Raw genomic sequence first — 15,619 nt, forward strand, 5'->3', positions numbered from 1 at the left:
TAATAATAATGTCCTTTTTTTTAAAGTTTAAAAAAAATCAATAATATCTTCCTACATTTCTTTCAGACTCAAATTTTGTTATCTATGCATCTGCTTTAGAAATTACTTTGTTCCCTCTACTGCGGCTGCGCCATTCCCACGCTGAGTGTTCTGGCCTCTGATTGGTCCACACGTTAACTTCTTTACGGCCGTTCACTGCTCCTCCCTCTCGCGCTGAAGGAAACAACATGGAGACAGCTGGCAAAGTAAGTACAATTCCCACAAAATGTGCAGGAAACTCTTTCAAATGCACTCTTTCTTTAAGTTTTCGCCGTAATCGTGCGATTAAATGCACTTTTAGGATGAAAAACAACTCACGGTTCTGTCAGCTGACGTGCACGTATTAACAACCCGCGTTGAATGAAGTGCTACAAAGACCCTCTGTTCCACTGTTCCAGCACTAATCAGGGATCTTTGGTCAGTCAGTCGCAGTATATCTGCAAGCTGCTGCAATGCTTGTCCAAAGAAATACAGCAGTGGCATGTTTTACGTTATACTATGAGCTAATAATGCGATTATAAAATGTGCAAACTCCTATTTAGCATCAAATGCATGAGGTAATTGATGGTGAAGCAGAGTATTTCTCCTAACTGGAGCTCTTACATAAGCACAAGCTTGGGTAGAGTTCAAAGGCTAACTACACTGTGCAGCTGGCTGGACCTGTCACAGACTCTGTAGAGCTGCAGCTACACATTTAGTTGCATTGTTTGACCAGGAAACTTTCTGTGCTTTACTTTCAGGTGATCAAGTGCAAGGCAGCTGTTGCCTGGGAGCCTGGGAAGCCTCTGTCCATCGAAGAGGTGGAGGTCGCCCCACCTAAGGCCCATGAAGTCCGCATTAAGGTAAACCAAAAGACACTTGCCCATTTAAAAAAAAAATGCCTGACTCAAATGCACCTGTTGAAACATTTTAAGAGTAGCTCAGCAAGGAGGATCTTTCTAGATTGAAACCAGTTTTAGTTTTGTATCAGGGATATGTTTATCAGCTCGAGAAGAAAAAAATCCCAACAGTTTTCCCCATAATCATTTTGTTTTGTGCTTGCATGCATGATATTAGGTTGGGCGATATTGTTTGTAAAGTCTGTCACAATAAAATGTTTTATAATAAATCGTTATTGCTAATTTTTGCATGATCTATAAGTTTTAATGAAGGCCAGGAGAAGAAAAAAGGACTATTTTGAATATAACTACCTTACTGTGAATGTAGCCACTTACCCTGTTTATCAGAGCACACAGATAATAATTTTAATGTGAACACAACCATATAAAACAAACAAAAAAAATTGTACCAGTCGTATTTCATAATTTTAATATATCAAGTCTCATTTACTTGTACTTCTCTGTACATTCTCTAAATCTTGAACTTGCTGCTTATTGCACTTCTGGTTAGATGCCAAACTGTTTTTCGTCATTTGTACTTGTGCATGTGTAATGACAATGAAGTTGAATCTAATCTAATCTAAAAAATGCACATATGAAAAAAATGTACTCATAAAATTAATAAGGATAATGGAATGCTCCCAATTTCAAACGCATAAAATAAAGAAAGCAACAAAACCCTGAAGATGGAGAGAGACCAGGGTGTAGCTGTTCCTCAGGAAGTCTGGATGGCAGCAGTGGGAGAACAGTTATTGGTGAATGAGCTCTCTTATTCTCTTGAAGGTCTTGGACTTTGTTCATGGAGCTCAAATTTGCATTTTTGTAATGTTTTTTCATGGCAGTTTGCACCTAATGCTTGCCATTTACAAATAACTACTAAGCAGTTTCCTTATTGTAGTTATGAAGTTTTTATTGTCTGTATGATAAGCTTATTCTTTTATCTCCCAGGCTTAATAATTGTGTTTCATAAATGGGGTGTAGCTTGAGTTAGACATTATATTAGAAAAAGTACCGGTAATATTCCACTTTTGCACCTAGAGGCATCTAGCCATGTCTGACATGAACTGAAAGCAACACTGTGCCTGTCAGATCGTTGCCACAGGCGTGTGTCACACTGATGCCTACACTCTAAGTGGCTCTGACCCAGAGGGACTTTTCCCTGTTATCTTGGGACATGAGGGTGCTGGAACAGTGGAGAGCGTCGGTGAGGGTGTCACTAAATTCAAGCCAGGTAGGCTGCAGCCAGAGAAAACATTCACATTTTCATATTTGGTCAACATGTTTAGCAATTAAAATTCTTTGCATGGCTCTTTTTAATTATTGACTGTTATTTTTCTCTAAGGCGATACTGTCGTCCCCTTGTATGTGCCACAGTGCGGTGAATGCAAATTCTGCAAAAATCCCAAGACCAACCTTTGCCAGAAAATTAGGTAAAGTGTCCACATAAATTTATGCAACCTTGAATTGATGAGGACTTTGTTTCATCACGCATTCATGATATTAAATCATTTGTTCCTCGTGCTTGCTCTTTGCAGAATCACCCAAGGTCAGGGCCTGCTCCCTGACAAGACCTCCCGCTTCACTTGCAAGGGAAAGCAAGTGTTTCACTTCATGGGGACCAGCACCTTCTCAGAGTACACTGTAGTGGCTGACATCTCTCTGGCCAAGGTTAATGAGAAGGCTCCACTGGATAAGGTGTGCCTGCTTGGATGTGGCATCTCTACAGGTTACGGTGCTGCTATTAACACTGCCAAGGTGGGTACACAGCTTGTTGGCCATGTGATGAGACTGCCTTCCTACAATAGATATTTGTTAACAGTTCTTTTCTAAAGTGAGTTAACCACCATAGTAAATGTGTGATACATTTTTTCATCTAAAGGTCACTGCACAAAACGCACTTGTCACACAGTGTTGCACTAAAGAGAACGATAAAAAGAGATGCAAATTGTGCTGTTGTTTGCAGGTTACAATCTCTAATATATCACTCTTATTAAATCATATAGATCCAGTGTGAATATGGATTGTTGCCAGGGGGTGGAGGTCTTTGTCCAAGTTGTGTTTTTCAACCCCCAAAGTTTCTTTTTGTTTACTAAAAACCTGTTTACAACATGTATTTGGTGGGAAGAATGACCCTGGACCTGATGTTTCCACTTATTGTCATTTTTGATCTCCACTACCTGCATACATTAAAAAGAGAGAATCACACTATAAAATGTAAAAAATAATCGAATTTATGTTTTTCATGCATTGATATTCTGCTTGCAAAATGATTTAGCAACACTGTCACATTGTCATTCTCCCTAATGCTCGCTCAGGTCGAGCCTGGTTCCACATGTGCTGTATTTGGCCTTGGAGCTGTTGGTTTGGCTGTCATCATGGGCTGCAAGGTTGCCGGGGCAACCAGGATCATTGGCATAGACATCAACCCTGGGAAGTTTGAGAAGGCCAAGGAGTTTGGTGCCACTGAATTTGTGAACCCGAAGGACCACAGCAAGCCCATCCAGGAGGTTTTGGTGGAGATGACAGATGGGGGTGTGGACTATTCCTTTGAGTGCATTGGAAATGTGCAGATCATGGTGAGACTCAATCTGTGTACACATTTTATTATGCAAAACATGCAGCACATTGTATAGACGCAGAAATAAGCAACGCCGCAAGAAGCGTTTTTAAATTCTGGGAACGCATGAAAGCAGCAACCAGATATGCTTATTATTTCAGAGAGCTGCACTGGAGGCCTGCCACAAAGGTTGGGGTGAAAGTGTCATCATCGGTGTAGCTGGAGCTGGACAGGAGATTTCCACCCGACCGTTCCAGCTGGTGACAGGCCGAGTGTGGAGAGGCACAGCCTTTGGAGGTGAGTAACCGTGTTAGAGAGTTTATTGTTGTGAAAGGATTAATGTGGTCTGACTGCAATTCCCACTTTCTTTTGCATATTTTAATGTGAGCAAAACTTTTTCCTTTATTAAGCAGACTCAAAGATGACAAATTGCTTTGTAATGAAAATGCCATTTTTGGTGGTATTTTATTAGCCTTTATGTAGCCATGCAATAAATCCAGAAGACATATGCTTCTCTTAAACTTTTAAATTCAGCAAAATATTGTAGTTTTATTTAATTTCTGTTACTTGTAGTTGTTGTACAGAATAGAGCGAGATCAGCCTTTTATTCTATTTTATTTGAGAAAAAAGTGCCTTGCCTTAGGCTTTTTGGTGAAACATGCAGTTCAGTTTAGTTTGCATAAGTGAAAATCCCAGGTGTTAAAATAGTTTTGATATTCACCTCCAGGATGGAAGAGCGTGGAGAGCGTTCCTAAACTGGTGGACGACTACATGAATAAGAAGCTGAAGGTGGACGAGTTTGTGACTCACACCCTGCCGTTTGAGAAGATCAATGAGGGATTTGATCTCATGCATGAAGGAAAGAGGTCTGAAAATCTCTTAGTTTATACAGTCGGTGCATGTTAGAAATATAAGCTATTTTCTATTGCAGGAACTGGCAGGTTGCTTTATTGCGGCCCAAACCTTTCTGCATACACCAATCACAATAACCGCCCCCTGTAGAAGCTCTTTTGGAGACTTTGATTGGGGGCAAAAAAGTAATTACTCCTGGATAGGTACTGCTGAACGGCCATGAAAATAAAGCTGTGTGGTTCTCTTTGCTGATTGGTTTATCTTCGAGACCTGTCTTCGTCCAATAGCAGTCTTCTCCTTCAACACCGCCATTAACGGTGTAAAATTGACCATACAGGCTAACAGAGAAAACCCTCCATTGTTGTGTTCTATATGATCTGTGCTCGTAAAACTGGATTTACATGCAGTTAGTTTCTGTAAATGCCTGCCCCAAGTTCCTGCAGTGGAAAGACACCCATTGTCCTAAAATGTCTCTGCGATTTTAATATTAGAGCTTTATTTTGCTAACCTCACATATTTTCTTTCTTTTTTCCCCCCCATTGCAGTATCCGTGCCGTGCTGACTTTCTGAAGTGCCTAAACTGACATCCTTCACATCCGGCCTTTAAACACTCTCCTTCCATAGCTGCAGCACTTGTTTCTATAGCGTCACTTTCAGTATTAGACATTTTTTATTACCAACACGATGTATGTTAGAAACTGACTGAATGGTGTCCATAAAAATGTTGAAAAAAGCAGATCTCTTCTGTTGTGTGTGTTGCTTGTGACTGATTTGATGTTACACTTGCATGTCTGACATTTGGCTGCTGCTCGTATTCAGAGCAGACAACAATAAGTATTTCTCAACTGCATTGAGTGTTTAACAAGTTCCAAGCATGAGAACAGCATTTAATTACTGTTTGACAGTATCGCATCCATACTTATTACATATTGTGCAACACAAACATGCACATGCCACACACTAAATGTTATAAAATGAATTAAAACTTAAGAATGCTGCTTACATATTGCAGCATTTACAAAAATATAGTTTCATGTTTTGCACAAATAAACATTGTTTTTGTTCATTTTGAATTGAATTCTTGCATCGTGTCTCCTGTGGAAACCAAGCTATTGATGTTCGGAGGATTATGCCACCAAGACAACACAGTGAGATTTCTGTAGACAGTAACACAAAGAGCAATATTAAATTCTTCAGTTCTTTAATTTCATTTAGCAGGTGCTTTTATCCAAATTGACGTACATCTGAGAGTAGGAAGAACACACACAAGGATCTAGTCAGGAAAAAACATGGAAAAGTGCCATAAAACAAGCTCAAGTGTGATAGGACCTTTCTGCCTACTGGCAATGTGAGAGGTAATAGGATTTTATTTTTTAAATGTTATTTTAAAAAGGCTAGAATGATTCATTAAAACTGAAAAAACACATTTTATTGGTCAAACATGGTTTTAGAATCCCCTGCCTGAACCCCTCAACCTGACATTCCCTTTTTTGGCATTATTTGAGCCATAAAATGCTATATACTAAGTTCAGAAATACTTTCCCACAACAGAGAGTTCGGGATGATGGTGACACAACTGTTTAAAATGTATTCCTACAATTGTACACATACAGTTTATCCAATCTATTGTTATCACTCCACAGCTGAGTGATTAGTAAGATTTTCTCTCCTCTCATTTCTTTCTCATCAACCTTCTGCCTTATTCATTTATTTATCTTTTCACCTATCCTTTCTGCTATGTTGGTAAATGGTGGAACACTGAGCACTTTTTGTCTTTTGTTTGTCCGTCACTCAAGCCCGTAAGGTTCAATATCTGTTTTTCTAATAGAATCCCAAATACAGTCATTTTTTCTGCAAAATAAATCTACCCATGGGTAAAAATAAAGTAACCTTGAATCTGGCAGGAGGTACAGAAACACTGCATGCAGGACAAACTGGCCGAGGAACAGTTTTTATCTGTGTTCAATTAGGCTTTTAAACTCAAAGGAGTAACCCCCACGGATACTTCCAGGCAATTTTTCTCTTGGTCAAACATGGCACAGTCCAACATATGTGTGTGTGTACATGCAGACTTTTATTGTTCTTTCTATTTATTAAGTTTGTTATGTCATGCATATTGCATATTTGTGTTCTTTAGGTGCACTATGGGGAGATGCTCCCACCAAATTCATTGTACAATTTTTGTGTACAATGAAAATAAAGGCTATTCTATTCTATTCTATTCTATTCTATTCTATTCTATTCTGCTTTTTCCAGATAGGTTTGGTGTTTATTTTATCTTCATCCATGATGCTTGTTATCAGTAAGTGCAGGAGGATAACATTATTGTATCCCACAGCTTGGATCAATGTGTACCTTTTTCTTGCTATCTGTTTGCGCATGCGTCCTGTCGTGCACCAGATGACCCAATCAGCTATTTTAACACACGCCAAAACACTGAATGTGATTTCCAGAAGATGGCGACCGCTCTGGTGGTGAGTATTCTGAGAGACGCTGGTAGCTAAACCACTCAGCGTGGGTTTTTATCCTCCTAGCGACACATTTGTCAACGGTTTAACACATTAGTGACAAAAGACAAGTTAGGGGCAGTTTCCACGCAGTAACAGAAAGCGGCAGAAATTCAGTAAACTTACTACCTCTGACAGGTGACGAAGCTCGCTAGCCAAACTTAGCATCGTAGATTAAAGTCGCTCGCTTTTATATCGGTTGCTCCTAATGTTACAGCTTGTAAGGCCGTTTCTTAAAAAATAAACAGCAACTGTATGAAGGCGTGGACCGAGTAGAGAGCCCGGTTAAAGAGTTAAACTCCGAGGCTCGGATGAATGAAGGGACGCTCACTCCGGTAACGTTAACGACGCTGTCAACTGCCCGGTGTGTTCCAGCTAACGTTCAGACTTCATGCTGTCTAGCAACAATGCTGTTAGCCGAATTAAGATGCAGTCAACAAAAAGGTGGACAGTGATGCTTATTATGCAGCCTGAAAGGATGTCAGCAGCTCTGCAAGTTTTCAAAGAATTGAGTTTTTCCACATGGAAGTTTGGTGGGTGGCAGGTCAATGCAGATAAGCCACAACATTAAAACCACTGACAGGTGAAGTGAGTAATACTGATCATCCTGTTACAATGTTGGGAAAACCTTGATATTCATGTGGATGTTGCTTGGACACAATTATCTAAACATTGGTGTGATCCGAGCACACAACTGGCACATGAACCCAAGACGTTGGACCAGCTGCCAAATTTCTCAGATTCCTGTCCGATCAAGCATCCACACTATGTGCCAGATCTACGGAGGACCCAAAAGATCTGCTGCCAACATCAGACACCACAAGACACACCTACAGGTCCCATATAGGTCCCTGTGATATTAGCTGGGTGGTTTTGATGTTGTGTGCATGTGAAAGCAATTTGCTTTCATCCAAACCTCAGCTGCCAAAGTCCTTAGTGCATGTACACGAGCAGAAATTGAAATGTCTTTGTCACAGGTGTGTTTCAGAACTAATGAATATTAAATTTTGTTCTTAAAGAAGGAAATTAATTGGGTCTGCAATGCAAAAAATGCACTATAAAGAGGCAAAATACAAAAATGTCCTCTCCAAAAGTGCTAAACTCCTAATACATTCCAATCTACAGTACAATGCACTCACATACTTTAAAAAATGTAAACTTCAAAGGATGAGTTAGTCACAGTGTAAAATTGCTGGCAGCTGTCGTCATAAATGTTGCACGAGAAACATGACAATTTCTAACAATATTTTTTTTTAAATGTAAAGCATCGTTGTGCTTTTCTTGTTTTCTAGGTGTCAACTTCAGTTCCTTCAAACCCCGAAAAGGAAAAATGCGAAACAACCATTCAGAAGGTTGTGAGTCCTGATGCGTACATGAAACACCCTTTGCAAAACAAGTATGTTTCTTTTCCCTTCTGTTTCTTTTTGCCTGATGGAGTCAAGAAGTTGCAATTGCATTTGTAGAAAACTTTTCGAAGAAATCCGTGAATACAGGTTAGATTACAGTCGCACCCCAGCTGGGGTTTTAGAGTTTAAGAAGAGTGATGTTGCCATTAAGTTAATACTGCTACAATCAAGGAGAATACTTAAAATGTACTAGATTATATCTCTTCCTGCTATCAAGTACAAGAGGTGTCATGAAAGTTTGTGCGTGTTAATATTCTACATGACAAATTAAGGCAACACACAGAGATATGAACTAGTAAGGCATTTATTCTTTGATTTCCAGGTGGGCTCTTTGGTTTTTCAAGAATGACAAAAGCAAAACATGGCAAGCCAACCTTCGTCTCATCTCCAAATTTGACACTGTGGAAGACTTTTGGGCGTAAGTATATTACCACTTTGTGCTTCACTGCTTCAGTGCTATAAAATTATGGCAGACCTGTTCATGATCGTATTTGTTGCAAATGTATTTCAATTTTTTATAAGTGGAAAATATAATGTCACTCTTAGTGTTAGACATTGCAGATTAGTTGACATTGAAGACTAATAATATTCAGGTTCATTTAGTTTTCCGTTACACACTCCTCTCCTCCCTTTTGTTGTCGTCTTGATCTGTTTCAGTCTTGTCTCTGTGAAAAAAGTAAATATTTGATCATTAATTTTTTTCTCTGTTGTCACCAAGACAAGGCTGTCTGCAGTTGTTGACACAGGAATTTACACTAAATACTAAAAATATCCTCTTTCCTTCCCAGATTATATAATCACATTCAGCTATCAAGTAACTTGATGTCTGGCTGTGACTATTCACTCTTTAAGGTAGGAGTGCTTTTGTCACTGTCTTTCATGAGTTTACAGTTAAACTCACTTAAAACTTAAATCTGTTGTTCTTCTATTTTTATTGAATCGTCACTTTCATATAAGGGAGCTGGATGGAGATAAAATTTCAGTTTTAGTTCTTGGTTTTGGTTCAGGTTCACTTGTTCAGAAACTCAAAATACATACAATTTCTTTCTGGTCCATCTTCTTACAAAATAAGCAAGAGTGTTAAATGTAAAGTTATATGGTCTGATGATCCTCTTTCATTTGTGATACATTTGATGGAGGGAATTCAAGCACATTACAGGTAGTAGCAGCAAGTAAGGCTACACTTTACTACACTTCACTTTATCTTCTCTGGTGGCCACAAAGAGCTCATGAAAAAAGAGTCTGTTATGATTATCAATCAAGATGAAAATTATACCTAATCTGTCAGACGGATAGAAACGGAGTATGCAGCGGAGGCAGCATCTTTTACAGTACAGTCAAGAAATCATTGTTAGAAAATGGGGTTTGCTACAAAGGTTTTATTCATTTTTAATGAAGTATTGCCACAGTACAGGGTTTTTTATCTTTGTGCAGTCACTTGTTGCATTAAGCTTTTCAATTCTTATAATGCCACATCCATGGTGTTCTCTTGTTTTCTGAAAGAACTGAGGGGAAAAAAACTCAATTGTTCTGTCCTCCCCAAAAACTGTCTAAAGTTAACCACTTAACTTCCAACCTCACTTTTTCAATAAAAAGAGCTAAAAGCTCAGAGGCATTTAGTGTGTTAGAATTTTACACTGAAAATACTGGGCACCACATAGTGATTCAACTGGTATGTGCCCCTTTTTAGACATCCCTATATATCAATACAATACAGAACTATTACTGCTGGTGCTGCTATTGTTGCTGTGGTAATGGTGTCTTAAAATGGTGTACACCGTTTGAATTGTGAGGCTGTGTGCTTTTAATTGATGCCTCAGAAGAGCCCAACACCATTTAATGTACAACAGCGGAATTTTTACTTGGCCTGCATTTGGGCCAGTGTGTGTTACGCGATTAAATCCCAACATGGCTTGTTATTTTAACCTCATTAATGGGTTCAGTGCAAGCACATCACAGTGCCTAAATCAAAAGACCACTCTGCTGCTGTTCAGCTGTATCTGGAGCTTCTTCTGACTTAAGCACTGCATGCTTCAGCTAGTAGATCAATACATCTCTGCACCATGTGTATTTTCATAAATTCATATTTTTGGCTTGTATTTGAATACAGGATGGGATTGAGCCCATGTGGGAGGATGAGAAGAACCGACGAGGTGGCCGCTGGCTGATAACTCTCTCCAAGCAGCAACGAAAATCAGATCTTGACCGGTTCTGGTTGGAGACGGTATGCTCACATTTGTTGAGTATTTGTCATTTTAATTCCCTAATATTTCACTCATCTGCTGGCCTTTTTCAGGGAAGACAGTTTGACACATCGCTGTAGGAAAAGCAGAGGTGAAACCAATATAAATGAACAACTTAAATTATTTAGATGTGTGTTTAAATTAGGTCACTTGAATACAACCAGCCCATCCCACTGTAACAGCTACTTTTCCTATGAGTGAGTCAATGACTCCTTGGAATAAGGCCCATCATGTGCTAATTGCATTTGATCAGGAACTGTCGCAGTAACAGGGCTTTTGAATATGTCTGATTTTCCTGCAGCTGTTGTGTCTTGTGGGTGAAGCGTTTGATGACTACAGCGACGATGTTTGCGGAGCCGTCATCAATGTCCGAGCCAAAGGAGATAAAATAGCCATTTGGACCACAGAGTATGAAAACAAAGATGCCATCACACACATAGGGTGAGCCGAAGACGCCGCAAGTACCGATGATAAATTTGTTGAAAGAAAATCAGCAATACATTAAGTGCTCGTTAGCTTTTATATGTTTTCATACATTTAACCAGTTCTTTTTTCTGTTTTTTTGCCTGTTACTTTAACTTAATTTTTGCTGCCTTGTACACTTATAGATGCTCATTTAGCTTAATGGCTGGACAGGAAACCCCACGATTAGGTTTCAGTCTTTCAGACCTTTGGAAAAAAAAATCCCTCTGGGCTAACATTTAAGATGCAACATCATTTGTATAATGGTTCAGAATTCGATTAGAAGCTTTCTACAGCAGATGCAGTAATGGAGCCAACACTATAGAGACTAAAGTGTAGTAAAGACCAGTGTCTGTATGACCTTCATTTGTCTCTTATGGCCACCACATAGAAATGTTTAGTGATGTTTTTTCCTTGTGCATCTTCTAATATGCTATACATGTATGTTGTTTTAGGCGTGTGTATAAAGAGAGGTTAGGTGTCCCACCAAAAGTGATCATTGGCTACCAGTCACACGCAGACACAGCCACAAAGAGCGGCTCCACAACCAAGAACAAATTTGTTGCCTGAGGACCTGAGGATTCATCAACCAAGAATATTTTTCCTTTGTCTGTCAGCATAGATTTTCTGTTATGTTTCCATGAATGTAACGGTCAAGTTTAACCACCAAAAAAAACCAAACATTTGAAATGGAGATAAAATAACTTCTTTCATATTTGCCTGTTGGTTGACACTTTACCAAAGCTTTTGTTTATGGTGACAGTATGTGCAGTCAGAAATGTAGCACTTATAGCACTTGTTTGGTTTAAACTTTGATTTTTGTGGTCATGGGCTGAAGATGCAAGTTTTAATTTTGTAATGCAGCTGGAGAAATTTAATTTATCTAGCCCTTTAGTATAAACCGATCATTTTTGTTCAAGTTCTTAACATTGAAAGCACCAATTAAAGTAAAAGGTTTTTAGTTTGGTATGAAGTGTAGATATTAGTACTGTACGTGTCACCCAGTTTGCAGGATCAATATACAGATTTACTGAAGGTTTTGATGCAGTCAATATTTTAACCATACATTTGAATTTTACCTACATCTTCTGGAAATTAGCAGAAATTTAGCACAGTGAGAGGAACTTTGGTTCACCTTGTTTTCATAGTCAGACAATGCATTAACATCTTTGTGCAGTTGTCATACAATTTTGGGAAGTTGGACATCTTTAAAAGTCGCTTTATCGGCAATGTTGATAGGTTTGAGTTTAAACTGTCCAGTTTCTTTTCAGGCAGCTTGGGCAATATGAAAACTGTCAAAATTGAGATTTTCATTAACATCTCAAATTTGGATGCTTGTGGTGTTTCACGATGAGTGTCTGATATTCTGAAGGTCAAATCTTAGCCACTATAACCTTGAGCTATACTGTTTACAGTAAAATGGACCAACAAGCAAAGTTAATCCTATGTCATACTTAGATTTTCCATGTGAGAAAATACATGCTATAAATGCCAGCTGTTAATACCTGAGGTATCTGAGTGTCATTGAGGGTTTTAAGTTGCAGACCGCACAAAGATCTCACAAGGAAAGATAGTTCTACCACAGTATGTCTTAAATGAATTTTCCAAATATACATACCTAACAGTATTTCTTTTTTTTTTTTTCTTGTGCAAGAGCCATATTTTTGTGTTCAGTTTGAAAGTTTACTTTTTTGGGTATGAGTTTACATGATCTGCTGCTTTAGATGAAGTTTACATAGCATAACTATTTCCATTCCAGACTTTGTTTTCTATGTGATAAAAGCAGAACAAATATTGTTTGGAGGGACTGAACTGTGCCTTTTATGTAAAACCCTGCCCCATATTTCTGAGTTTCTGAAATGTACAAAGAAGCAATGTAAATAAACTTGTACAGTGAAGTACTTTCTCTCAAAAAAGAGATGCTGTGAGCCAATCATTAATATATCACACAGAACAAAGCACTGTTTAATGGAATTTGAAGGCTTTTTTTTTTCCTGTATACATATTGTATGTGATGTTATGAAAAGTCCAAATGACACTGATAAATAATTGCTAATGATGCGGAAATGTTGTGCTTTGGAACATGGAAACGCATCACTACCATTCAGTGTGGAAAAGGCTGTTTTTTAAAGTTCCATTTACGTTCCCTATGATCCTCTATGCAACTACAGCCAACTTCCGTCTTCCCATCACTCTTTTAGCATCCCAGTATTTGCAGAACGGCATGTAAAAACAAGCTTTCACATCCTGTTCCTCAGTAAGGAAAGGGAAGCTGCTGTAAGTAATGACCATCATAACGTCACCCTTGTATCTTTCTCCACTGACATTAAGTGCTGGGTGTGTGTGTTCAGCTTTTTATTGGCTTTGTTACTATATTAAGGTAGATTAAGAGATTTCTGTAGTAACTGCAGCTACAGTAATTTACGGTCCTCACCTTTATTAGGCTACACAAATTGCAGTTTGGCTTAAAGGGGACTTTATGTAATCTATGGCATCCTATCTGAGAGCAACAGCAGCACAGCCCATCCCGTCCATTTAAAATAACTTTCCTTGTAATTGTCACTATCTATCAAGCCGCATTTTCACACTAGAGACAACCAGGAGGAAATGAGAAGAGAGATTCGCAGAAATGTCTCTTGGGGTTGTGAGGAAGGGGTTTACCTCACAATGAAGAACACAACAAGCGGACTTTGTTAAGTTTTAGGGCATTTTTGTTGTGTTGCTGTTAGAGATTCACACCACTATGTACCACTGTTGGAACAGCAGAACGTAACTGGACATATTAACTGTTTCTGGCTCTTCAGTAGCTGAAAACATACTAAAACTAGACTTCAGTAGGAGAAGCTCCTTGCCACAGTGACACAGGCACTTATAGCTCATGTGTATAAAAGTTAAACAGAAATAGTGATGGCCCAGTATCTCTGACAAGCTCTCATGCACCAACCCTCCTCCAATTCAAGCTGAATTGTAATATCAGTGTTGAAAGAACATGGGCACTTGACAGGTGATATGGAATTTTTCTGCTTGTCGTTTCGTGATTGTGTCAAGAGGTTTGTCGGTGCCTTATGTGTGAACCGTAGTTCAGTTGAAAATGATATCCAAAAAGGCATTCAGATGACACTATGGTCAGATAACTGAATTCAGTAATATCCCTTTCTTTGTGTGTAATCTTGTATTCATCATTAGTTCTACGTGTCCATTCACATGTTTTTATAGACTGGTATGTCGGACCATCTTTATGATTGTATGTCTGTTTGATAAGCTGTAAATCCTGCCTGGTGGATTTTTTTCCCAGTGTTTTCATACCCCTCTGTTGAGCTGTAAGCAATGAACTAACTCACTGCAGGAATAGTAAATCCTTTAGATGTGTTCAGATGTCCTCTTGGAGCGGGTTTGTGAGATAATTTTTCAGTTTATTGTACAGAATTGAGTGAGTTATACATTGCAATTATGTGTTAAGGGATCTAAATGTCCCTCAGCATGGGTACAGTTGTGATAAAATATCTGAACATAATTATCTGCATGATAATGTGAACATCTCGTGGTGATAATGTAATAACTCCTCGATAATGTAGCATGTAAAAGCATTTTTTTCTCCAGTTATTGTATCAAAACAGACATCTTATTACATTCTGACAAGTAACTGGATAATATCGTGTTTCATATGATCCCAGCAAGCCTGTGTTTTCTTGACTTCTGCCTACCATTTTAAAGCCTTGAATAACACAATGATGTTGTCTGATGATACTCATCTACTGGCAGTGGTATGAAGTAAGAGTTAAAACCTGCATTCCTTCATATGCCAATTTTAGCTGATTAGCACCTCTTGAGCTCCTCTAGTGTAAACAGTCGACACCCAAGGTGTGGATCTGAGAGATCTGATGTCCTGATGCATGCAATTGCTAATCTGATGTGACACCTGTAATGAACAGAGATGACATAAATGTGCTAAATCTCAAACTCTTGCACAGGATAACAAAATATAAGGGATTTTTATTTATTTTTTTTTAAATGTAAAAAAAAAATGAAACCTGTCGTGTGTCTCTGAGCCAGTGGTGAGGATAGTATTCACATCATTCACTTATGTAAAAGTGGCACTCCTTCAATGTCAAAACACTAAAGCTAATAATAATAATACACTTTTAAACTACTAGTAGTAATTTTTTTTTATTTAAACCGTGTACTGCATCTCACACAATTGTAATATCCAGGCCCCACACTATATGTTTTGCATTTATATTTTGGTTCTATATGTTTTTTTTCTTGTGCGTGAATATTGCCTTATATAGTTCATTCTTAATGCTGCTATACGGAGAGTGCTAAACTGATTTTCCTTGTTTTCTGTAACAGTCACAATAAAAACCTATTCTATTCTATTCTATTCTATTCTATTCTATTCTATTCTATTCTATTCTATTCTATTCTATTCTATTCTATTCAGTGCATCAAAATTGATCTGAAGCAGAAGATTGAGTGAATGGCTTTGCAACTTTTCATGATTTGGGTTAATGTGGATGATGAGAGGGCCTTATAGTCAGCAGGTCTGGGTTCACTGCTCATCTAATCAAAGCACACTTTGATATAATGTTTGTTTATGAGCTGACTGGCTGCTGTATGGATCAAAGCTCACGCTCACAAGCGATCTAAAGATTTACTTTATGTGATCTTTGTTTTT

The 15,619-nt window shown here is 38.4% G+C and overlaps 2 protein-coding genes across 2 annotated transcripts; both read left to right on the top strand.

Moving 5' to 3' along the window:
* Positions 1–137: 137 nt before the first annotated feature.
* LOC111588371 (alcohol dehydrogenase class-3) lies at positions 138–5,062 on the top strand. The gene is made up of 9 exons (XM_023298742.3): positions 138–245; positions 780–881; positions 2,007–2,148; positions 2,260–2,347; positions 2,453–2,672; positions 3,233–3,493; positions 3,636–3,771; positions 4,202–4,340; positions 4,872–5,062. Exons 1-9 carry the CDS (start codon positions 228–230, stop codon positions 4,894–4,896), a joined length of 1,131 nt encoding a protein of 376 aa, XP_023154510.1. The 5' UTR covers positions 138–227; the 3' UTR covers positions 4,897–5,062.
* A 1,687-nt stretch (positions 5,063–6,749) lies between these two features.
* Positions 6,750–12,862, top strand: LOC111588375 (eukaryotic translation initiation factor 4E-1A-like). Its single transcript, XM_023298748.3, has 7 exons — positions 6,750–6,800; positions 8,126–8,229; positions 8,562–8,657; positions 9,028–9,091; positions 10,350–10,463; positions 10,784–10,923; positions 11,400–12,862. Exons 1-7 carry the CDS (start codon positions 6,783–6,785, stop codon positions 11,512–11,514), a joined length of 651 nt encoding a protein of 216 aa, XP_023154516.1. The 5' UTR covers positions 6,750–6,782; the 3' UTR covers positions 11,515–12,862.
* Positions 12,863–15,619: the final 2,757 nt, after the last annotated feature.

The sequence above is a fragment of the Amphiprion ocellaris genome, chromosome 13, assembly GCF_022539595.1.
Source record: "Amphiprion ocellaris isolate individual 3 ecotype Okinawa chromosome 13, ASM2253959v1, whole genome shotgun sequence".
Classification (NCBI taxonomy): Eukaryota; Metazoa; Chordata; class Actinopteri; family Pomacentridae; genus Amphiprion; species Amphiprion ocellaris.